This window comes from Panthera onca, chromosome D1, assembly GCF_046562875.1.
Source record: "Panthera onca isolate mPanOnc1 chromosome D1, mPanOnc1 haplotype 2, whole genome shotgun sequence".
In the NCBI taxonomy this organism is placed as follows: Eukaryota; Metazoa; Chordata; class Mammalia; order Carnivora; family Felidae; genus Panthera; species Panthera onca.
This window is the reverse complement of record NC_138348.1, coordinates 19,397,251-19,423,820: the sequence shown is the minus strand read 5'-3', so window position 1 is coordinate 19,423,820 and position 26,570 is coordinate 19,397,251. Positions and strand designations below refer to the sequence as shown.

Genomic DNA, 26,570 nt, shown 5'->3' with positions numbered 1-26,570 from the left:
GGATGTCTTCTTTGGAGAAATGTCTGTTCATGTCTTCTGCCCATTTTTTAACTGGATTATTTGTTTTTCGGGTGTTGAGTTGTATCAGTTCTTTAAATATTTTGAATACTAACCCTTTACCAGATATGTCATTTGCAAATATGTTAATTGTTTGTTAATTGTTTTGTTAATTGTTTCCTTCACTGTGCAGAAACTTTTTATTTTGAAGTAGTCCCAATAGTTTATCTTTGCTTTTACTTCCCTTGCCTCAGAGACATATCTCGAAAAATGTTGCTATGGCAGGTGTCAGAGAAATTGCTGCCTGTGCTCTCTTCTAGGAGTTTTATGGTTTCAGGTCTCACATTTAGGTCTTTAATCCATTTTGAGTTTATTTTTCTGTATGATTTAAGAAGGTAGTCCAATTTTATTATTTTGCATATACCTAACCAGTTTTCCCAATACCATTTGTTGAAGAAATATTGGATATTCTTCCCTGCTTTGTCAAATATTAACTGACCATACAATTGTGGGTTTATTCCTGGGTTTTCTAACCTGTTCCATTGTGTATCTCTTTTTGTGCCAATACCATACTGTTTGGATTAGTACAGCTTCGTAATATAATTTGAAGTCCAGAATTGTGATTCCTCTAGCTTTGCTTTGCTTTTTCAAAATTGCTCTGGCCATTTGGGGTCTTTTGTGGTTATATATTAATCTTAGGATTTTTCTAATTCTGCGAAAAATGCTGTTGGTGTTTTGATAAGGATTGCATTAAATGGGTAGATTGCTTTGAGTAGCATAGACAATAATATTTGTTGTACCAATTCATGACTATGGAATGTCTTTCCATTTCTTTTTGTCGTCTTCAGTTTCTTCCTTCAGTGTTTTATAGTTTTCAGAGTACAGGTCTTTCACCTCTTCAGTTAGGTTTATTCCTAAGTATCTTATTATTTTCGGTGCAACTGTAAATGGGGTTGTTTGCTTAATTTCTCTTTCTGCCGGTTCATTATAGTGTATAGAAGTGCCACAGATTTCTGCACATTGATTTTGTATACTACAGCTTTACTGAATTCATTTATCAGTTCTTGTTGTTTCTTGGTGGAGACTTTAGACTTTTTTATTTTTTTTTTTTAATTTACATCCAAATTAGTTAGCTAGACTTTTCTATATATGGTATCACGTCATCTGCAGATAGTGAAAGTTTTACTTCTTCCATACTAGTTTGGATGCCCTTTATTTCTTTTTGTTGTCTGGCTGCTATGGCTAGAACATCTAGTACTATGTTGAATAAAAGTGGTGAGAGTGGACATCCTCATCTTGTTCCTAACATTAGAGGGGAAGCTCTGATTTTTCCCATTGAGTATTATGTTTCCTGTGGGTTTTTCATATATGGCCTTTATTATGTTGAGGTATGTTCCCTCTAAACCTACTTTGTTGAGGGCTCTGATTGTCAATGGATATTATACCTTGTCAAATGCTTTTTCTATGTTTATTGAATTGATCATATGGTTTTTATTCTTTCTCACTGATGTGATGTATCATATTGATTGACTTGCAAATACCGAACCACCCTTGCATCCCAGGAATAAATCTCACTTGATTGTGGTGAATGACTTTTTTAATGTATTGTTGGATTGAGTTTGCTGGTATTTTTTGTATCTATGTTCGTCAGAGATCTTGGCCTATAGTTGTCTTGTGTGTGTGTGTGTGTGTGTGTGTGTGTGTGTGTGTGTGTGTGATTTATTTTAAATGACTGAAATTTATAATTACGTGGTTAATTTACTTGTAAGAACTGATGTTTAAATAAGAATGATCTAGCTACTGGGGCGCCTGGTGACTCAGCTAAGCGTCCAACTTCTGCTTAGGTCATGATCTCACCGTTCATGAGTTCAAGCCCAACGTGGAGCTCTGTGCTGACAGCTCAGAGCCTAAAGCCTGCTTAGGATTCTGTGTCTCCCTCTCTCTCTCTCTGTCCCTCCCCCACTCATGCTCTGTCTTTCTTGCCTTCAAAAATAAAAAACATTAAAAAAAAATTTTTTTAAAAGAATGATATAGCTACTAAAGATATACTGCTACTTTTTTGTCAATCTGAAACATCTGGTTCTTTTTTTATCCTTCTCATCACAGCATGCATGCTGCTTAATATTATACTGTTTTACAACTTTAGTTTATAGATGTCTTTTTACCAACTAAGCCAGAGCACAGTTTAAAGGTTGTATTGATAAGAATAGGTAAATGGATAATATTCATGCCCTGAACTTTCCACATGCAGGCCATGGAGTTAATCACTGCTGTGCAGTTAGTTACTTTTGTTCATAGTTTCTAAGATACTACTTCTTTTTCCATATTTTAACATCTCTGAAATAAGGATGCATGTTACAATTGATGACATCTTAGTTTGATAAAATACAGTTATAATAAATACATAGTTAAACTGCTTTTATACCCAGTGTTTAACTCTTTGTAAATTTTATATCCAAAGAAACTTTTAGAAGAAATGTGCCTGAGTGGTTTAAGTTTATCTGTGGTATTATTAGAACTAATTTTTTTTTGAGTATGAGAAGAAAGTATTGCCTGTTAAGAATTTCCTTTTAAATATACAAATTCGCAAGTGGATTTTAAGTGAGGGTTTACAATTGCTATACTATACAACAGGCCCAGTGCCAAAAAAGTATAGCAAATATTTATCAAATGTTTGCTGTGCGCCAGGTGCAGGTACAGTGAGAACAGATGCTATATAAAAGGGATGTGATGATTGGGCACCCAAAGGAAGGCTAACACAGTTGTATTCCCCCAATACTTGTTTTGCTTTCTACTGCCACCAGCTAAGGCAATCAGTATTCTTCTAAAGAAAAAAGAACTCCCTTAGAGATTAGTTGTGGTACTACAGTAATAATAAAAAGATAAATCAGTGGATCAGAGTAGATATCACAGAAATATACCTTAATCAGCACCCCACCCCCAAATGTCAACATTTGGAAATAATTCCTGTATTTCTTCTAACCAAATATTTCATAGTGTTGCAACACTATTGTACTGGTGATCGTTAAAGATTATTATATAAAAAAGTTTTAGTACTAGACAGTTTTTATTAGCCATCAATAATGACTCTATATGAATTTATATATCACAGCTTACTCCTCACTTGTTGGATATTTAGGTTCCACAGTGCATAGCTGTTATCAATAATAATTTTCTGCATAAGGCCTTTTCTGTATTCCAGATAATTTTCTTAGGAAAGATTGCTAGCAGTGGAATTACTAAGTCAATGAGAGAATGAATGTTATGATGGCTTTGATACAAAATGCCAAACATCTACCAAAAGATTTGGGCCAATATATATTGCCATAATCAAGGTTGGAAAATATTCATTTCCTGTGTATCGTCACTGAATTGGGCACATGAATTAACTGGTAACTTTTAATTGATTGCTTATTAGAGCCAGGCACCATAACAATCAATTGACATGTGATAACTCATTTAATCCTCAACAACAACCCTGTATGTACGATCTACCCATTTGATAGATAAACTCAAAAGGATTTACCAGAAGTCACAGAGCTTGGATTTGAACTCAGGGAGATTAGCCACAGAACTCATGCTCTTTAGCATGTATTGCCTCTGAGTAAACATTTGTAAAACAAGTTTACTTTAAAAATTTTCACTTCTATTTTGTAACATAAATTTCTTTATCCTTTAATTGTATTTTTGTTTTTGTTGTTTCCTAAAGATTTTATGTTTTTTAAGTAATCTCTACAGTCAGTGTGGGGCTCAAACCTACAACCCTGAGATCAAGAGTCACATGCTCCACTGAGTCAGCCAGGCACCCCTTTAATTGTATTTTTTTTAGATACTTTTCTTCTTTTTTTTTTTTTTTTTTTTTTAGTTTTTTTAAGTTTATTTAATGATTTTGAGAGAGAAAGAGAGACAGCATGAGCAGGGTAGCGACAGAGAGAGAGGGAGAGAGAGAGAGAATCCCAAGCAGGCTCTGCGTTGTCAGTGTAGAACCCCATGTAGGGCCTGGACCCACAAACCGTGAGATCATGACCCTAGCAGAAATCAAAAGTCAGACACTTGGGGCACATGAGTGGCTCAGTTGGTTAAGCATCCCACTTTGGTTCAGGTCACGTTCACATGGTTCATGAGTTCAAACCCCACGTCATCGGGCTCTGTGCTGACAGCTCAGAACCTGGAGCCTGCTTCGAATCCTGTCTCCCTCTCTCTCTGCCCCTCTTCTGCTCACGCTCTGTCTCTCTCTCAAAAATAATAAAAATAAAAAAATAAAAAAGAGATGCCATGCAGGTGCCCCAATTATATTTTTAAAGTAAAAGTTGTGTATGCATTTTGCTCATTTTCTTTTGATTTTTATTATTAGATTTAAGGTGTTTTCACAAGATGTGTGAAAACAAGTAGTTCTATTTTAGTTTTGCTATTACTTGTCTTCAAATAGTTGACTCTCGGGGCACCTGGGTAGCTCAGTTGGTTAAGTGTCCGACTTCAGCTCAGGTCATGATCTCTCGGTCTATGAGTTCGAGCCCCATGTCAGGCTCTGTGCTGACAGCTCAGAGTCTGGAGCCTGCTTCGGATCTTATGTCTCCCTCTCTCTCTGCCCCACTTCTGCTCATGCTTTGTCTCTTCATCTTTCAAAACTGAATAAATGCTAAAAAAAAAGAAAAAAAAATTATAAATAAATAAACAGTTAACTCTACAATATGCTAAAATATTTCCCTATGTTGTCTTCAAGACGATTTGTAGCTTTAGGTTTTACATTTAGGTTTGTAATCCATTTCAAGTTAAATTTTTTTTTGTACTGGGAGGTAGAGATCAAAGTTCATTCATCAGAGTTCGTATCACATAGATATCCAGTTGTTCTAGCACCATATCTTGATAACTCTATCATTTCCCGTTGAATCACCTATCACCTTTGCTCCGAACTGCAGACTTCTTTATCCGACAGCTTACTTGACATCTCCATGTGGATGTCTAAAACACACTTTAAAACTAAAGGCCCAAACTAAGCTCCTTAACATTGTTCCAATCTTTACTGCTCAGTCTTTCCCATTTCAGGAAACAGTAAAGCCTGTAGCTCAGGACAAAAGCTTGGAGCCGTCCTTCATACCTTTTTCTCTCTGAGGGTAATTAACCTTGCTAATATTTTCAAAATATTTCACTATTTATCATCATCTCCATTGCCAGGCTGTCTGATCCAAACCACCATTATCTTTTATCTGGATTATTTCATTAGCCTCCTAACAGTGTCTTTGCTTTTGGCCTTTCTCCCCTTACAGTCTCTTCACAATACAGCAACCAGTGAATCCTTATAAAAAGTCAGATGTTGTCCTTTTGTCTGTTCAGATCTCTGCAGTGGCACTCCATATAACTCATAGTAAAAGACAAGAATTTATAATAGTGTAGAAGATCCTACATGACCTTATTACTTTTCTGACCTCATCCCCATGAAATCATTCCTTTGCTCATTCTGTTTTAACTACTTGGCCTGTCTGCAGTTCCTTGAGCATACTAGGCATGCTCCCACCTCAGTGCCTTTATACTTTATATTCTCTCTGGAATACTCCACCAAGATTCTTGAGAGCTTACTTCATCTCCTTAAAATCCTTTAAAATACTAACTTCTCAGTAAGTCTTTCCCTTACTACTCTATTAAAAATGGCACTCCACACCCCACTGTGGTCTACTTAATGTCTCTTCCCTGCTGTGCTCTTCTCCATCACATTTTTCTCATACTTGCGTGATACCCTCATGGTTTCGTGACACTTGACTATTAGGTCTTCTAAGGCAGTGACTTATGTTTCTTATTTTCTGCTGTATCCCCAGTGTCCAAAATAATGTCTAAAACATTAGTAAACACTCAGTAATTATTTTCTAGATGAAATGATGAAAATTCTTTTTTTTTTTTTTTTACAAAATGTTAATTAGTTTATCTCAGTGTAAGATATTTGCACAACCATCATTCTGGTCATAGGAGTAGACATTTGTTTTCCCTATGTAAAAATATAAAGACACTTTGAAATCTAAGTCTAAATTAGAAATCTAAGTCTAAATTTGAGTTTGTATCTGGATATGAACCATTAAGTAAGATTTTAAATGTAATCTGAGAGCTACTTTGATTATACCTCTGTAATCTGGAATATTTTATACATCTTGGCTTGGTTATAGTGAGACATTTTGGATGACCTTAACAGCCTGAATCAAAAGCAAGTAGTTGTATAAATCATAGGTATTGCTTTTCATAGGGGTATATTGCACAACTTGAGAACAAAACATTCTTAGATCCTTTAAAATATTTTTAATGATAAAGTAAGTGTAGAATAAATGGTTTGTACACAAGCAAATAGAAATTACCTGGCATTAGGTGTATTTCAACTGAAATGACCTAAACCGAATACTTTGGGTTGCTTATGAAAACAGTAACAACAAACATTTGAAAAATAGAATACAAAAACTATTTACAATAGCATCAAAATATCATATATCTAGAAATAAATTCAAAGGGAAGATGTATAAGGTTTCTATACCGGATTGTAAAACATTACTAAGAAAAAGAAGCCCTAAATAAGTGGAAAGAGACACTATGTTCATGGATGGGAAGATTCAGTATTGTTAAGATGTAAAATCTCTCCAGATTGATTTATAAATTCAATCCCAAGCTCCTGGCACTTAATGCATATGTATGCATAAATGGATAAGTTGATTCGAAAATCTATGCAGAAATGGATCTAGAATAGCCAAAATATTTGTGAGTGAGGGGGAGAAAAAACAGAGTTGGAAGACTTCTATGACTAGATTTCAAGACTTGCCGTAATTAAGTCAGTATGGTATTGGCCCAAGGATACTCAAATATATCAATGGAACACATTAAAAAATTTGAAATAGGCCCCTACATATATGGTCACCTGACATATGACAAAGGCACACTAGTAGTTTAGGGGGATGGGGGCACCTTTTGGTTTTCCAGTAAGTAGTGCTGGAATACTTACTTGGATATCCCTATGGGAAAAGGAATGAACCTTGACTCCTCTCTCACTTTGTACACAGAATTAAATTGAAGTGGATCATGCACCAAAATGTGAAAGATGAAACAATAAAGCTTCTTAATGAAAACATAAAAGAAGGTCTTCATGATGTTACAGTAGGCAAAGATTTTTAAAAGCACTAACTGAAAAAAGAAGCACAAACTGTAAAATACATATTTTTATAAATATGTAAATATTTTATAAATATGCATATATGCATAAATTGAACTTCATTAAAATTAAGAAGTCCTGTTTATCAGAGATACCAGTAAGAGAATAAAAAGGCAAACCCCAGATTGGGAGAAGATACTTGCAATAAATATTTCCAATGAAGGACTCATATCTAGTGCACATATAAAGAACTCTTTCAAATTAGGAAGAAAAACACAGCCTACTTTTTTTTAATGGGGAAAACAACAGGCACTTCAGAAATGAGGAAATTCAAATGACCAATAAGCACATGAAAAAATATTCAACATCATTACTGATACAAGTTAAAAACCACATTGAGATGATACTTTATCATCTCACTAAACCAGCTAAATGTAAAAGACTGGGACAATACCAAGTCAGTAAATTCTCCTACTTGCCGGTAGGAATGTAAATTTGTACGTCTGCTTTAGAAAACTGTTTGTTTGTAGCCCATAAAACTAAATATATGCCTACCTTAAGACCCACTGCAAAGTATATAGCCAAGGAAAATTAGTACGTACGTCTGTCAAAAGATATTTGCAAGAATGTTCATAGTAGCTTTATTCATAATGGCCCCAAATTGGAAACAATCCAAATCTTATCAGAAGGAGAAGGGATAGGCAAACTATGTATATTCACATGGTAAATATTGCATATCAATTTTTTAAAAAAATAAACTGATAACCCAAAAAACACTCAGTTTCTTAAGCCTTAGATATTGTACTGACTGAAAGAATCTACCAAAGGGTACAAGATTATATACACATAAAAGGGGAATATGCTGTTTGATTCCATTTATATGAAGTTTAAGAACAGGCAGAGCTAATCTATGGTGATAGAACATCACCACAGTAGTTACCTCTAGGATTAGGGTTGGGTTGCCTAAGGGAATCTTTTTTATCTTAAGTGTATTTATTTATTTTGAGGGGGGGAGGGGCAGAGAGAGAAGGAGGGAGAAAGAATCCCAAACAAGGCTCCACACTGTCAGCACTATCACACGGGGCTTGAACTCACAAACTTCGAGATCATGACCTGAGCTGAAATCAAGATGGATGCTTAACCGACTGAGCCACCCAGGTGCCCCTTCCCAAGGGAATCTTTTGAGGTATTAGAAACATTGTAAATGTTTTATATCTTGAGATGAGTGCTGGTTACAGGGATATATATGCATATAAAAATTCATTGAACTGTACACTTAAGACTAGTATATATTACACTATGTATTTTTTATCGTAGTAAAAAGGTAAAAAAATAAATTTACATTTGTTACAGTGTAGATTTGACTGGTGTAATTAAAATAGGTAGTTAGCCATTAACTTTTATGGGATAACCTAAAAGAAGCTAAAAGACATATACTGTGAAAGTTTTATAACTCTCAGAAAATATTAATTCACTAACATTTAAAAAATTTTTTTTTTTGTCTTTTCAGCCCCTGACCTTTTTGAGCCTGGGAAATGCTTACCTTGCTCTGAAGAATATCAGTGGGGCACTTGAGGCCTTTAGACAGGCTTTGAAATTAACTACCAAATGCCCAGAATGTGAAAACAGCCTGAAGCTGATTCGCTGTATGCAGTTTTATCCTTTTCTGTACAACATCACCTCTTCTGTTTGCAGTGGTAAGCAGCTTATATTAAGTGCCGCCAAAATGATGAACACAACCAGGGTTCCTATTCTGATCAGCAGAACACAAAATGATTTTCTCGGTTTTTCCCAAGGATTTTATGTAACTAGTATATTCTGTATGCATAGGAAAGAAGTTAATTCATTCCTTACTAGATAGAGCCTTGGGGTAATTCCCAGAACCCTAGATGAGAAAGGCCAGCTAAAGTATATTTGACTAAAATTGATAGACTTCTCTCCACAAAATCTATGATTTTTTTAATGATCGATATTAATGGTAAAGGGTACATTTTCTGTCCATAAAGACGATCTGCAATACAATTTAAGTGGTTTTTCTGTCTTCTTTCACTGAAATACACCCCCTTGCCTTCCAGTGAAAGTGATCCAGATCTTGACTGCGCCTCTAAAGCAGTCACGTGACATTAATTGGTATCTTCTTGCATTCTTCCCCTTTCTCACACAGCCACCAAAATATATGCATGTGCATAAGTGTGTCCACCTGGGTAATGGTTTGAGTTAATATCTGAACTACTGTAAATTCATTAGTTAGAACTCCCTAAGAGTTCGATTATGTTTACTTACTTATTTAACTTTCACTTCAAGAAAAAAGAGTTTGACTTGAATTATGAGGGGTGAGGTTTATATACATATGGATCCTCAGAACCTCACTGTTGGAGAACACACAGTGGGTGCTTTGTCAATGTTGAAATTAGATCATAATATTCAAGCAGAGGGCTATCAGTCCATCACCTTCACCTAAGGAAAAAAAAATCCCTAATGCTCACTTGGTTAAGTGATTTATCTAAAAGACATCAACAATTTACCGGTAGATTTAGCACTTCAAACTGGTTTTCCAGATTCACCTGTACGAGACTGCCTTAGGATTTTAATGAAATGACAGGCAGTAAGTTGTATTTACATTTTTAAGTATCAGAAGCCAGTTTTTTATTTTTATTTATTTATTTTTAATCTGGTTGCTTTTTTATTTTATTTATTTATTTTTTAAATATATGAAATTTATTGTCAGATTGGTTTCCATACAACACCCAGTGCTCATCCCAAAAGGTGCCCTCCTCAATACCCATCACCCACCCTCCCCTCCCTCCCACCCCCCATCAGCCCTCAGTTTGTTCTCATTTTTTAAGAGTCTCTCATGCTTTGGCTCTCTCCCACTCTAACCTCTCTTTTTAGAAGCCAGTTTTTTAGTGAAGAAACCAAAAATCTCGCAGCTCCATAACTCCATAGCTCAGCTGTGGCTCAGTACTGAGCACAGTGTAAACTGGAGTTCTTGCATGAAGGCTGAAGGCCTAAGACAGCGTTGACGGTGCAGCAGTGGAGGGACCCGTGCCAGAGTCCTACAGATTCATGTGTGAGCCCTAACTCTTCCATTACTCTGTTTCTCATCCCAGCAAAGTAACTTGTGTCCTCATGTGTAAAATGAAAGGCAAAATCTGTCTCATAGACTTGTTGGTAGGATTAAATAAGACCCTTATCACATAATAGGTGTTGGGTAAAAGTGAGCCATGAGAAATTCATAATAAATACAGAATATTCAGACCTTAATGGATCTTACGGGTCTTACTTATTCATAGAAAACATGTTGTGGACTTTTAAATTCCTTAGATTACTAACAACAGCCTTGTAAACAGAATTTCACTTTTTTCAGTGAGCTGCTTTTACTAATAGTCTCTCTCTCTCTCTCTCTTTTTTCCCCTGCTATCATCTCCCTCACGTCTCTTGACTTCTTTGTTATCAGAAAGAAGAATTTTGTAGGTATATAATGCCCCCTTTTCTAAAAAGCCTTTTCCTTAGTATTAGTTTTACATGCTTTTGCTTAGGATTTTAGTTTGTTGAAATTTATTATTATTTTATGTCACTCATGTCAAGAAAGGAAATTCCATTGTCTGGAGGTTTTTCCCCAGAGTATAATTTCAACTAGCCCAGGAAACTAATAACCTGAAACAAATCTACAAAGTTGTAGTATCATAGTATTTAGTAGTCCAGATATCCCGCAAATGTTACTAGATCCAATACAATAAAAGTTCTTTCAGAGAGAGCTCACTAATAAAAACAATTTTTTTTTTTTTTTAGTTTAGCCCCTGTTACATTGTGATTAGTTATCTTAGAAGAGAATCTGCCATCTAGTAACACCTCCATAAATAGTGGTACCCCTGATGAAATGTATGCTATAGCATTTTCTAAGTTTAAAACCTCATGGATAATACTGACTTCATTCAGTATTGATTTTTTTTTTGACAGTGTTTTTGCATTGCTTTTTTCCACAGTAACAAGTAATGCTTTGCTGAGTTCCAGCTTTGAAAGGCTGAAACTTCATAGAAACAAATATCTCTTACAGATACCATGAATTTCTTATATTTGAAAACCCAAATAGTTTCTCCTCCTGTAGCTATCTCTGAGCTTTACTAAATGGTTGATGAAAAATAGAGAAAAACCTCTGAATAATGATTAGCATTTCTGTACCTTCACATGATTGTCTACCTTTGGCTTTTTCTTTTTTGCAATATTGAAATAAGCTTCGTAAGTTATCTTTACTTGCCTGCCATGTTATCTGTCTGAGGTTTTTATTATGACGATACGAAGTTTTCAAGATACCAACAAAGCTTATGATTCTTTTTCCATATAATAATCAAGGAATTCATATTGGTTTTTATTAGAGAAGAACTTAAGCTGCCCTTCCCCACCCCTTCCCCAGCCTAAGTCATTCTCTTAGGAAGGTCTGTTTGAAAGCTACCATTTTTGAAAACTCTGAGATAAGCTTTTCAAGACCAAAAATTGTTAAACTCTTAGAAAACCTATCTTAAATACTTTTTCTGGCCACTGTTAATCTTCGACAAATTATTTTCTTTACAAATACATATTGGTAACTATTTTTATAGCAGCTATAATATAGTATAATCTCATGGGTAGTATGAACTTAATGGTAAAATTGTAGGCAGTGTGTTAGTATGAGTAAGTATTTTATTGCTTTCAATATGTAATCATGGAATTTTTCACACAGATTTTCAGTTTATGTTTCTTAGAATGTCTGCACAGGTATTGTATTCTGGTACCTCTCAGTACCAATTAGTTCAGTTTAAAAAATACATAATCACTATGCTTACAAAAGTTTTTGACTTGTGAAGGATACATCAGTGCTTAATTACTTATCTGACATTTTTCCCAAACTTTTATTAATCTGGAAATCATTTTATTGACTGCCGTGTGTTAGGTGTGTATGTTCTTATATAGAAAGTGCTTGACATCATCTCTCTCTCTCTCTCTTTCTCTCTCTCTCTCTCTCTCTCTCTGTCTCTCCCTCCTTTGAATAGCATTTAATAAATTCTTGTCTTTTATAGGTAGTTTTATATTACCACCCCAATGTCAAGAATGCTGGGAAGGAAAACTTAATAGATTGCTTTATACATTGTTTGCACTCGAGTTGACTGTTACAAGAGAAGCTAGTGCTTTCAGTTTTGATTAAGCACTTATCTTGGCAGTTTTGAAATACATACTCTTTTACCATATTTTATTGGTTTGTTATTTTACAATCTGATTTAAACGTAGAACTGAGTAAGTAGAACTGAGTGTGCCGCTTCAGCAAGCCCATTCTTAAATTTTTTTTTTTTTTTCAACGTTTTTTATTTATTTTGGGACAGAGAGAGACAGAGCATGAACGGGGAAGGGTCAGAGAGAGAGGGAGACACAGAATCGGAAACAGGCTCCAGGCTCCGAGCCATCAGCCCAGAGCCTGACGCGGGGCTCGAACTCACGGACCGCGAGATCGTGACCTGGCTGAAGTCGGACGCTTAACCGACTGCGCCACCCAGGCGCCCCAGCAAGCCCATTCTTAAATAACAACATACTTGGCCCTTTTTAAAGTAAAATGGAATCTGTTAAGTAAACTTCCAGTGCTTTTGAGTATAAGTAAGTTCTTTTCAGTGCTCAACATTAAACAAAAGGACTTTTCTTTTTAATTGGAAAAAATAAAAGTCTCACAAAGAATGAAACCTCATGAAGTAATAATGATTATCTTCTGTAAGGACTAAAAATGGAAAATAAGTTTCAGTAACCATCTAAACAGAATAATTAAATATTAAATCTGAAGAGAAGTCCAGAAATACATGTAGTGGATTTTCCAAGCATTCATTACTCCATAATATTTTCTAAATGCTATTTCCTTCAACTTCACTAATTTGCAAATCAAAAAGCTACATGTAGTGAAGATATTTTCTACTTAAGCAGTCTAGATTGTTTTATTATTATGTCTCTGATATGCATAGTTTTATTTTTAGTGTATCTCATCCAGTATTATTTTACTTTTATTAGAAAACCTAAGACCAATTGTAGGTCATATATATTAGACTTCATTTACATCAGATGCCTACAGGCATGCCACTGACAGTGGCATTGATATTTGCTGAATAAAATTAAACACCTAACCCAGGACTTCTCTGGTCTTGTCTTAATTCACTGAGACACATGTCCATTTAAAAATATTGACCACCCCCCCCCAAAAAAAATATTGACCCAGATCTTTAGAAATGATGGGTAAACGTTATACGTAGAACTCAGACTTAACGTCTAGGTATGCTTAAAATTTTATGCATGTTTTTCTTTAATATGTATTTGAAAGCTTTCACCTACAGACAAAAATAATAAAAGAATTTCCAAATCATGTACATGAGCCTTAATATCTGTTGCAGTGTGCAGAAGGATTATCCTGCGTCATCACAGTGTTTCTGTATTTATAGTTATCTATTTACCTAAATCATAGCTCCTTTTATAATTAGTTTCATTACCTGTGGTTTTAATCTGTGTTCTTCAACCTAAATTTCTGTAGATTTATAACTTGTAGCTTAAAGCAATCTTACCTGGAGTTCAGATTTTGAAGAAAAAGAAATCTTGGACTTTGCTGCCCTCCTGTGGACTATCCAGCATATGCTACCTGCAGTTAGGGACTTTTGTTTTATGACATTCTTCCTAAAAGTTAATGAAGATGTCGGCTTAAAAAAAAAAAAAAAAAAAAAAAAAAGATACATTCATAAAGATCCGGTTTTTTATACCTTTTTGAATATGCTACTAGTTAGCTTCCCTCCATTTATTCCTGTAAGAAGAATTAAAACTTTGGTTAATTTACTACAGGTCTCGAAATCCTAAAATTTCAAGCATATTGTGCCAACGAGCCAAATGTAACTCTTTTTTTTTTTTTTTTTTTTTTTTTTTTTTTTCAACGTTTTTTATTTATTTTTGGGACAGAGAGAGACAGACAGAGCATGAACAGGGGAGGGGCAGAGAGAGGGAGACACAGAATCGGAAACAGGCTCCAGGCTCTGAGCCATCAGCCCAGAGCCCGACGCGGGGCTCGAACTCACGGACCGCGAGATCGTGACCTGGCTGAAGTCGGACGCTTAACCGACTGCGCCACCCAGGCGCCCTTTTTTTTTTTTTTTTTAATTTTTTTTTCATCCAAATGTAACTCTTGATAATGTAATCTGTCTAGATTTTGTATTTCTTTATTAAAAAGGGCTTTAATTATGTGGCTAACAAATAATCCTTTGACAAATATCTATGTGGTAGAGGGGGGAATAAGGAGAATCCTCTTTTTATGAATCTAGAAGCAAAGATCATGGGTTACTCAGTTCAAGTGTCACTCAGTGGTACAGCTAAGACTGAAATCTGAGTCCTCTGCCTTCCAAGGCCAGTGTGGTTCCTGTGCACAGTTCTCTTACTCCAACAAGTATAATTTATCCCACTGCTGTGATTGAAATCATTCATATTTATAAATTCCTGAGACATTTTTATGAAAATGGTATATTCACCATACTTTTTATGTCATCACTCAAAAGAGATACCTACATCCCTGTATAAAATCTGAATCTGAACTAGATTATGAGGCAGTCCTAACCCTAAAAGCACACCTGAAACGGTCCCTTTCAGTTTAGCGCCTTTGTCTTTTCCGAATTTTGCATGATTAGATTGCCACGTGGCCTTGGGTTGCACACAGATCTGGTGGCTGTACTTGCATTATTATCTCAGTAGGTAATATTTATCTTTTGGTATTCCCAGCATTTAGCTTTCATGAACAAAATGGTTACCTTGGGTTTTCATAAGAACTTAGGACAGTAGGTCAAATTCTGATAACCAGTGGTTTTACACTTCAGCCTCCAAAAGACATTGAATATGTGTATACATATTTTAATACTTTTTGGTTTTTTGATGTGAACTTTTCTACATGCAAAAAAGCATTACTTTTCTTTTGAGGAATGAGCCTATTGGTCCCTGCTTACGATCTTCCACAACTACCCTCCAGTTAGTACAGATTGTTAGTCTGGCCAAATAATATTTAAGAAAAAATGAAATTTAATGGTGGGTATAACCTTCTAAAGCATCAGAATGTTTTCTTTTAACTAAAGGAAACGGAGTGTGGCTTAGTTATTCATCCATTCAACTAATACCTCTCATGTGCCAGGCATTAGTCTAGGAACTGGAAACCAAACAGAAGAAAAATTCTGTTTTATGGAGCTTCGTTTTAGTGGAGAGAAACAGAGAGCAGATGATAAATATAATAAAGTATTTAGTATGTTAGAAGATAGTGCTAAGGGGGCGCCTGGGTGGCTCAGTCGGTTAGGCGGCCAACTTTGGCTCAGGTCATGATCTCACGGTCCATGAGTTCTAGCCCCGCGTCGGGCTCTGTGCTGACAGCTCAGAGCCTGGAGCCTGCTTCATATTCTGTGTCTCCCTCTCTCTGACCCTCCTCTGTTCATACTCTGTCTCTCCCTGTCTCGAAAATAAATAAACGTTAAAAAAAATTTAAAAAAAAAAAAAAAAAGAAGAAGATAGTGCTAAGGGGAAAATAGATGAAGAGGTTGGGTGAGATTCAAACTGTGTTTAAAGAGGCCCCACTGAGGAAGTGCCAGTTGAGCAAAGACTTGAAGGAGGTAAGGATTTAGGCCATGCAGGCATACAGCATAAGAGCATGTCAGCCAGAGAGAATAGTTGTTCTAACAGCTTTTGCAAGGAACAGCAAGAAGGCCTCTGTGGTTGCACTCGCTTGTAAGAGATGAAAGCTGAGATGAGTGGGAGGAGGAAAGAGCCATATCTTTACTGCCTTGCAGACCATTCTAATAATTTGGGCTCTTACTCTAAGAGAAAGATGTATGATTTGGAAGATTTTGAGCAGAAAAGAAGAACGATCTGATTTACATATCAACAGTTTTCCTCTGGCTGCTCTATCGGAAATAGATTGTAGTAAGGTAAGGGCAGAAACCGGGAGACCCATTAGGATACTGTTGCAAAAATATAGGTGAAAGAGAATATTGGCTTGAACCAGCCAGGTGAGGTGGGAGGAGAAGGTGAGAAGCCATCATTGTATTGGGGATACATTTTTGAAGATAGAACTAACAAGACACCACCAGAGGCAAGGTAGGAAATGAAGGACAGAGAGGTCATGGATAACTCCTAAATTTGGGACCTAAGCAACTGGTGCTATTTTTAATGAGATTTGTAATCACCATTGGTGCTGTTTAATAAGATAATAAAATCTGAGAAGGAGCAGGTTTAGGGAGAAAAATAAGTTTGGTTTTGTGAATGTTAAGTTTGCGCTGCTTATTAAATGTTTAAATGCAAGTATTAGGCAGGCAATTAGATATATGAGTGTCATGATGGTCAGGGAAGAGGCCCAGGCTAGAGATGCTAATCTGTGAGCCATGGGCTTATGAGTGGTTTTTTAAGTCTTGAGCATGGACGAAGTCACCTCAGTGGTTAGTATAAAAAGGAAAGTAGGTCAGCAATTAATTACTAGGGCATTCTAGTACACATTAAGAGGTTGAGAAGAGAAAGAAAAATAAGGAAACAGCCAGCTAGACAGTAGGAATATTGGGCAAGTATTTTGTCCCAGAAACAAAGAAAGTGTTTTGAGAAGTGATAGATTGTATCATTATTGCTGCACCACACGGTTGCATCCTAAGAGGCTGAGTTGGATGAGGACAGCGAATAAATCGTTCGATTTAGGAACATGGAAGTCGCTGGCAGTTTCTAAAAGTTTGTATGAAATGGGTTGTGAAGGAGGTGAGGAAGTGGAGATGGCTAGCAACTCTTCCAAGGAGTTTCGCTGTAGTCAGGAGCAGAAAAATGGGATGGTAGTTAGAGAGGGATGTGGGATTAAAGATAAATTCGGTTTGGATTTTGTTCTAAAAATAGAAAAATTTGCAGTATGTTTGCATAGGACCGATCTAGTAAAAAAGGAGAAATTAAAGATGCAAAAAAGAGAAACTAACTGTAGAAGCAAAGTTCTTGAATAGATGGCGGGGAGGGGTGTGGAATCCAAGGCACAAAAGTAGGGTAGGAATGGTCTTTAGATAGGAGCAGGGACAATATATAGGTATCGAAGTGGGACTTTTGATTACTTCTCAGTGAAACAAGAGGCTAGTTGTGAGATCAGAGTGAAGAGAGGCAGAGGGTGTTGGAGACAATGTTGAGACAGGAAAGGGTGAAAACAGTAGACTCAGGATGTGAGTTGACAGGGAGATTTCTAACTTTGGTAACTGCCTAAATGTCAGTATCATTAATTAAGAGAGAGAATATGGGAAAGACATAATTTATGCATTGATGTAAAGCTGGAAAATAAGTTGTGATAGACCTCAGAGAGAATATGCAAGGTGAGAAGAAAAGACCAGAATGGAATCTTAGAAAATACTAGTATTTAAGGAGCAGAGCCAGTGAAGGAACAGAATGGTATTGGGAAACCAAGGGGAAGCTAGGTCCTGAAGGTCAGAAGAACAGAGGGTTTGAGAAGAAGAAATCAATAGTACCCTGTTCCGTATTGGTTCCCAAAGTATGGTACAGATATCACGAGAGGTGCATAAGCTTTCAAGTGGTACTTAGGTTAACATTTTTTAATAATTTTAATGTTTATGGTTAATTCTAATGGGCATTAATATATCACTAGCACATCAAACCTGTGATTTATGAAAAGCGGTACTAACTTACCCTTTTAACATAATGTAAGATTAACCAGCAAAGCCATTTAAAGGAGAACGTCACATAAATAATCATAGTGGTACCTACGGGAAAATCATGACCGTAGTTGGCAAATGAACAGTGTGGACGCTCTGGCTTTAACAGTGTAGAAAGTCATTGGTGACTTCATTTTATCAAAAGTATTTTCTGTAAAATGGGGAGGTACCTACACTAAAACAACAAGAATAAATCTTAGGATAACAGAAGTGTTAAAATGAGCTCTGTATGTATAGTTGAACTACGTTTGAAGCTATTGGCATAGTTTCTAAACTAAAGCTCATGTTTCAGCTGTCATTCAGTGACTAAAATATCTTTAAAGCAAATAGATAATGATATCAAGAAACATATTAATGATAGGATACAAATAAGGAAGATTTTTTTTAACTCACCTTTTAGAAATATGAAAATGTCACTATGTTTGAAATAAAATAGAAAATTTGGTGAGTGAAGAAAGAGGATATTTATCAGGAGGATATTCTAAGCCTCAGGATCTAGTACACAAGAGCAAGTAGTTTTATTCTCTGTCAATGGACTGTTGCAACTGTATCACTATAGTCTTGGCTGTGATGCTCCAGATGGACTGAGACCAAGGGTAGCAAGTGACTGTCACTATAGACATTTCAGTAGCACTTCTTGAAGTCCTCTAGGATGGGATGGCACTGGATGTTGTTGTTACTCAGTTATGGAATACTTTTCTTCATTAATCTAAAAATAAATTTATAGTCTCTCGGAATTACAGAGCTTAACGCTTAAGGTGTGCAAATGGTCCTCGCCAGTATTAGGGTTACTATCTTGAGTCTCCGAAAGGAAGTCAGTTATGTTTTTAGGCACTAAACTAAGTTTAAATCACAGTTCTGCTTCCTTTCTGCTCTGAAGGTAGTATGAGGATACCTACTGGATGGCATCATCAATCATATTTCGTGATCACTTATCTACAGATAGGGTTGGAAAGTTATGTTTAGACATCTTTCTTTGTATGTAGGCTCTATTCTGCATCAGGAGCCTACTGTGATTCCCTACACTCATAGCATTGTAGACAAAGTGATTGTACACCAACAAGAAACTGTGAAGGGTGAACAAGGTGGGGTCTGTTTATGGGGCACCTGGGTTGCTTGGTCAGTTAAACATCTGACTTTGGCTCAGGTCATGATCTCGCGGTTCACGGGGTCGAGCCCTGTGTCGGACTCTGTGCTGGCAGCTCAGAGCCTGGAGCCTACTTTGAATTCTGTGTCTCCCTCTCTCTCTGTCTCTCCCCTGCTCATGCTCCATCTCTCTCTGTCTCCCCAAAACAAATAAACATTAAACAAATTTTTTTTAAAAAGATGGGGTCTGTTTTATCTAGCTCTCATTAACTATTCAACAAGATACTTTTGGTATGGTTTGTCACTGCAGTTGTACATCAGCCTCCTGAAAGGAACTGCAGGTGGCTAACTCTAGTTGTATGGACTTTGTGTGTAGTGAGTTAGGCAAGTTCATTGGCTGTTGCCCTTTTATTTATTTATTTATTTTTATGTTTATTTATTTTGAGAGAGAGAGAGAGAGCATGAATGGGGGTGGAGCAGAGAGAGGGAGAGAGAGAATCCCAAGCAGGCCCTGTGCTGTCAGTGCAAAGCCCAATGTAGGGCTCAATCTCATGAACTGATGGGAGATCATGACCTGAGCCAAAATCAAGAGTTGGATGCTTAACTGACTGAACCACCCATGCGCCCCTCTTCCTTTTTAAATCTTCAACTTCTATTCATTGTTGCCGATGCTTTCAGAGATATTTTGACTTATGTTAAGTTTTGCCATTTCTTTTAACAAGCCTTTGCATGACTCTTCCCCGTTCAAAAAGATTATTCTAATTGCAGAACTCATACACACGCATACACACATGCACACGCATACACACACACACACACACACACACACACACACACACACGAAGTCCATTCTACATTGGTAGAACGAGCTCTTTTTTTTTAAGTGATTTGTGCCTAGGTAAGTTCTTTAGTGCACTGTGAGCCAACTAGTTGAAATGAACTCCCAGTTTTGAAATTTTTGTTTAACACAGTGAGCACTGAGTCTTTAAACCCTTTTACAAATATGATCATTGAATGAGTTCTACTCAGTTTCATGGCCTGATTGAAATAAAGCAGTTGAGCCTGATAATCACTAGGAAAAGAACATTAGTTTTAACATGCATAACTGAGAATATGTGGCATATATCTGTGAATGTGGAATGCTAGCTTGGGGTTTTTTCCCCCTTTTTTCTTTCAGTGTTGTTATTACTAGTAGTCAAATGTTCTTCCTACTAAATTACTGTGCTCTTTGACCAAGAACATTTCAGTAATCTGTTACTTTTTCTTAACCACCAAGGTTTATTTGGTGGTTTATCTTGAAAATGTAGGAGAAATTTAAATCAAATTTCATAGCTGCTGAAAAGAGCACAGCTTTGGATTTGTTTTTTCTCACTTAGTTGCTTTTTATAACAACGAAGCCTAAATTTGCTGACCTCAAAGCAATTTAAACCTCTTTGGCTACCAGGCATTGCTTAATAATCCAGTCAGATCACAGATATCCAAAGTGATTATTATAAAAAATAACAAGCATATCAAATTTCAGGAAAAAGGGCTGGAAGTCAGTAGCAATTGATAGAGTACCCACTGTTGATCAAACGTTCTGCTTCCTGCTGCACCTATAATAACATAGCCATGTTTCCCTTGACAGTGTGAAATATAGCTAGGGAAAAACCTAACATGAACAACAACAACAACAACAACAACAACAACAACAAACAATTCACCACTTCTCTGACTGCCTAAAAAGCATAAATGCTAAAAGTTGGGAGAGAGTAAGGTCTTAGAAGTGATGTTTTCAGGAGCAAAGTGGCCACCGAAGTGAATGCCTCCAGGTAACTGACTTGCATTTGGTGACATAAAACAAAAGGAAACAGTATAATGCCACCATTTATTTCTCTTAGCTTTTTTACTTGATTTAGTGCACTGGCTATATGTACTTACATATATGCTCAAATCAGACTGCTTGTTTTAATCCCATACATATGAAGTGAGGTTTGCATCTAGGAAAGTGAACCTTGAAGTGAAGTCAGTCATCACATCACCTGAAGTGAAGTCAGTCATCTAGGGAACTTTGTTTCTGAAATCCATAAGGCCTTACTCAAAATGTTGTGTGGTAGAGGGACTTAAGTATCCTTTAAAAATAAAACAAAACCTTGGTTTAAATATCATACTCAGTACCCATGCCAATGAAAAGGACAGTTGTTAACACTCTTTCTTTTCATATCTGAGCCATATGAGCTATTACTAGGTTCAAACCCTTATCGATTCTGGAAATACTAGGGTCTTGGGTTCTCATTTAAATACATCTGGATAATTCACTTAATCTGAGAAATAAAAAAGACCAAGTAGCCTTTGAGATCTTATTAGCTTTGACCTAGCATAATACACTTGCAGTAGGAAAAAGGCAAGCTTGATAATGCCCAACAAGTGCTTCTGATGGTAGGTCCCTTCCCCACCAAGCATATGTCTGTGGCTCCATGAATAGCTCGAGGAAGAGGACTAGAGTTAAGGTCTATTGGTTTTCCCCACTAGATTCCTTTCCTCGACATCACCAAGTGACCATTCACTTGCAGCAGGAGAAAAGAGAGGCAAATGATAAACCCCCCAAGTTGTGGGTAGCTAGGAAATCTAAGTCCTTCCCCCTATCTCCTGTTTGTAGGCTTATTCTAAGTATTAAGACTTGAGTAAGACCAACTCAACTGTGTGTGGTTAACTCAAATAGATGTGCTGAATTTAAACTCTCTGACCACATAAAAACTAATATCATTCTTCCTTTGGCAAAGTCAGTGAAAATTGTAACAAACTGTAATATATGGTGATGATACTGTGGATAGCCTGTTTTCTTTACTACCCACATCCTGCTTTCCTGGATCCATGTGTTTGCTCATGTTTTTTGCAGCTTTCCCTCCACAAAAATCCTAATCTTACCCTTCCTTCAGAGCCCAATCCTACCATATGCTTTACCTGATTCCTTAATTGTAAGTAATCTGTAACCGATCATTCTCCCTGTTCCTCTCCTTCAGCTCCTGTGTCTTGCCATCATAGTTGTGTACAAGACAGTGCTCACCTACAAGACTTCTTCAGCTCATTGGGAGCAGGGACCAATCCTTTTTTCATTTTCATACTCTGGCCCACCATGCATTCTACACCCTCCTTCCACTGTTTAGCTCATAGAATGTACTTAAGTGACAAATTAGCTAGTGATATTTCAAGTTTGAACTACTGAGAATACCTAGTAATAAAGAGTAATTTAACTTGTGTCCACCCACTGTGTACCCAGAATGCTTTACACCAAACCTTCACTCAATACACACATATAAATATAGATCTGCTTTTCAGGTCTGCAGCCCCCACACCAGAGGAGGGAGAAGATGGAAGGAATTATATTGTCTGTCTTGTCCAGGAGAAGCTGATAACATCTTACAGCCTGCGTTCTCTCAGCCCCTGCATGCACTGTTTTTAATGAAAGTTGCAAACAGGTGTCCTTGTTGACCCTCATTGGAAAACTATCATTTATGGGTAAATCACTACGTCTGAGAAAATCTGTTGGGCTTATTTCCCCAGCATACTTGCTTAAAACAAATTTTCCTCTCCTGAGGTAAACCAGAGAGGAGTGCTGCTGCTGCTACTCCTACTACTATTACTACTGCTAGAGCTTTGGCAGTTAATTTTCTTTCTTCTTCAGTAGACTTTCTGCATGGGAAAATATTTTGTAGTAAGCTTCTGGTGAATGTTTAAAGTCCCTTGTTTGGAGGTCAAATGTGATCTTTCACATTTCTAGAGGAAACAGCTGCTGAGAGTTTGGATTCCATCACTGGCGTCATTTCTTCCACAGACTGCAGGTCATGGTGTCTGTGTGTCACCTGGCCCTGACTTTGCCCTCCGTGCCACAGTCACTTAAGAGAAGGCCACATGGAAAGACAGGCCAGATTTACACCCAGCTCTCCCTTTTTCTCCTGTAAATGGAGGCAGGGAGCATAAGTCTACAGCAACCAGTGCATTTCAATCCCTAGACAAAGCAGATTGCCCTGCCATATGTAGACCAAGTGGTCCCCAGGTGAGAGTTCAACTCTGTAATATATAGTAAAAGGAAAACACACACACACACACACACACACACACACACGCACACACACCTGTATTTGAGGTCACAGAGGTTTCTTTCTTAGTCTTTTTTTCTTTTATGTTTTATTTTTGAGAGAGAGAGAGAAGGCAAGGGCAGGGGAGAGGCAGAATGAGAGAGGGAGACATAGAATCTGAGGCAGGCTCCAGGCTCCCGAGCTGTCAACCCAGAGCCCAAAGCAGGGCTCAGACTCGCGAATCGTGAGATCATGACCTGAGCCAAAGTCAGACACTTAACCCACTGAGCCACCCAGGCGCCCCCTCTTAGTTTTTCTTTTTTAAACTTACTTCTGACTCATTCACCTCACCAGGAGGGAATGCCTATGTAATTCTGAAATTGCTGATTTCAAGTCTTTAATATGGTCTGTTTTCTATCTGGCATTGCACTTTTAAGGTCAGTCCGTACATAACCATTACTTTAAACCTCCTGCGAAGAATTCATTTGGCAGTAATTGCTGAATGAGAACAAGTCTAAGGAGCCGATACTTCTGTTGAAATGATTTCTCTTGTGTTTTTCTAAGGAGAGGCAGCGGAGGGCAAAGGAGGTGAGGCAGTCTCACCCATCTCTTAGGTGTGGTCATCAGCAAGCTAGGTCTCACCCAGACCCAGGAGCTCTGAGTGCTCCTGTTCACAGTGGTTTCACTAAGGCAGTTTCCCAGGAATCCTCTCATTTCAGATAAAGAATCTAGACACAGAGAAGTAAGTTAATTTCCTCAAGTTCGTACGAAAGGCTGCAGCTAAGGCTGGATTTGAATTTATACTGCGGAATGTTCCTTTTGGAACCATGTCTACAGGACCTCTGTCACAACTTCTGGAGGTGGAAATCATAAAGTTACCTGTTCCCAGAAAGGTTTCTTTCTTCATCAAATATACCTATTAACTCTGTGTGGTGCCAAGCCCCACCTACCACCCACAGTTAATGTTTCCTGCTAATATTTTAAAGTAATTTTGCATAGCAGTGGTGAGCAACTTAAAGATATACTTTTGTTCACCTCATGATTTATCTTACTACCTTTTCTAAAAGGTTAGTAGGGAAATATCATGAAATTATGAGGCAGCTAAAATTATAATAAAACATTCACAGTGTGTCTCTAAATTACATATATACAGAAAAAAAAATGGCTACAAAGCTGCATAATTTGAGTGCAGTTGAGTAGAAAGGTAAGGAGAAAGACAAATACTATAAAAAGTCACTCGTATCTGTTTAGAGGACAGTGTTACCTGTATTTTCCACCCAGGTAGCTTACATTTAGTGGTATACACCAGAATGCCTCCTATAAGGTACCTTTTCCTATAGGCACAAGAAAGGCGCCTTTAGAGTATAATATAACCCTATTAGAACAGGGATGGTAGGAATATCTTTAGAATATTCCATTATTCACAAAGGCCATCTTTGTAACATCTGTTACTTTGTGTTTAGCAACGTCAAATTCAAAGTCAAATTCTAGTTCCTGTTAGAAATCAGTTTATTTATGTCTCAGAAACTCCATTGTATATAATAGGAAGCATAGAAGTATTACACTTACTTGTACGGGGGAAAAGAAAGTACATTAGAACAAGAACAATTTGGGGCAAGTAGAGCAAGCCTTTAAGGTGTCACAACCTAACACAAGCTGTGGAGCAGCAGAGAGGTGGTAAGCTTTGATTGAAGAGAACATAGGATCTACAGTCTGTTCTCATACTGTAAGGCCATGAATTCAGAGAGCACAGAGCAGACTGAGGCAAATGCCTAAATGTACTAAATATTTTGGGATTCAGATATGCCAAGCAGTGTAATCTGGATTAATTGCTGTCTTCTTCTAAAAGCCCAGTGGAAATCAACTCTGCCTACCTTCAACATCTCCTACACACACATGTGTGCACACACACACATGTGCACATATGTTGGCAGTTGAAATTAGGCAGATACCCTGATAACTTCTCGAGCCAGTTGTTCGTACCAGAGATTCTGAGTTAGGCTGTAGCTAAAAGGCCGTGGTGAAAGAGATGACATTGGGATAATTTATTCCTTTGCAGCTTTTCGGAGAGCCAACAATAATAGCTTACCATGTGCTAGGCCATGGTCTCACTTCTTATATTTCAATCTCAACAACTTAGTGAAGTGGACACTATCATGAAACTCAGTTTGCAGATGAAGAAACTAATACACAAAAAGAATAAAAGTAACGTGCCCTGCTTTATACAGCTAGAAAGTAGTAGAAATAGGATCGGAACTCAGTCTGGCTGCAGTCTGTGCTCTTACCCACTATGGTCTAAGGCTAAGAGAATTACATGAGCCTTTATTAGTTCTGTTTGACTAGCTCTAGTTATGTGGCTCTTCCAAAGTTCTGCTGCCTTTCAATTATTTGTGGCATTTCTTTATTATAACTCATCCTGAAGGGATCCTAAGGTACCCAACCAGGAATCTCCTGACAACTTATGAGATTCAGAAGGTAAGGAGTCTTTTTAAGAAGTCAGTGGCTACCCAACTCTAGAAAATATTCTTCTGAGACCTTTGTAAATAGAATTATGAGAAAAATAGGAGATTTCCTTAGCTTTACTAATGATAAGAGTTCCTGAGAACTTAGTTTACTCTGAAAACCTTTTTAGCCACTGGATAAGTTGTGCCTTTGCCTTTGGAGACTTCTACTTTGACAAGACCTATTAAATATTTAGTTGTTGTCCAGAACACCCTTGTAGGTTAATATTAATAATCCAGTTTATACAGGTGACACTCTAACCTCAGAAAAGGATGTTGATATGTCTGAGATCGCCTAGCAGTTCTAGAATCAGAAATACCCTACTTGGAGTTTTGTGCTTCCTTAGTATTGCCTTGTACTCATCCACTTCCAAGAAAAACCAAACTGCCAAGATTTGAATTAGATGCTAAACGCTTTGTAAGCAAGGATAGAGCATTAAGCGCAGAAAAGTGTTTCCATTTTCACCTGGGACCTTGTTATCTAAAACACTTTCTTTAAATCATGCAGTTCCTTAAAAAAAAAGAAAAAGAAAGAAAGAAAAAGAAATCCTACCTCTCAAGGTTAGTTTAAGCTACACAATCTCCTCATTTTTGCCTCAGCAAAAAATAATAGTCCTATGCACGGAAGATGACGTGTTCCTTCTTAGGTATCTTTCCATTTTTCCTTCTCCAATATTTTCTTGTGTTTCTTTAATGAGGACATCATGTCCACCTCTGCTAGGAAGACAGGTGACATTTTCCCCTGTGGGCAACTTTTTCTTCAGTTCCCCTTTGAGCTAGGGCAGACCTATACCAGCCCAACGAATTGAAGCTTTCCTTCTTTCCAAAATGCTTCAGTTCTCCTTCAGACAACTGGAAGGAACAATTTAAAAAACAGGCAATTTGACTTTGTATTATTAGCCTAGATAATTATGTAAATCACACCAGAACACTGAGCCACCCTGCTTTTAACTGTCAGCCTAAGAAAATTAATATTAACAGCTCTAACCTTAAAGCATTTAGTTTTTACTTGATCATTTTGATTCTGCCTACTTCCAACAAATATTATAACATAAACTTCTTATTCTGCCTTTTTATTCCCAGTTCTCCC

At 37.1% G+C, this 26,570-nt stretch overlaps 1 protein-coding gene across 2 annotated transcripts in view; it reads left to right on the top strand.

The window, feature by feature from the left end:
• The window catches only part of TTC17 (tetratricopeptide repeat domain 17), a 131,382-nt gene that overhangs the window by 44,686 nt on the left and 60,126 nt on the right, over positions 1-26,570 (top strand). For both annotated transcript variants that reach the window (XM_060606433.3, XM_060606431.3), the window contains exon 16: positions 8,631-8,817. In XM_060606433.3, the coding sequence (XP_060462416.3) occupies positions 8,631-8,817 (187 nt within the window). The remainder of the gene's footprint in view (positions 1-8,630; positions 8,818-26,570) is intronic.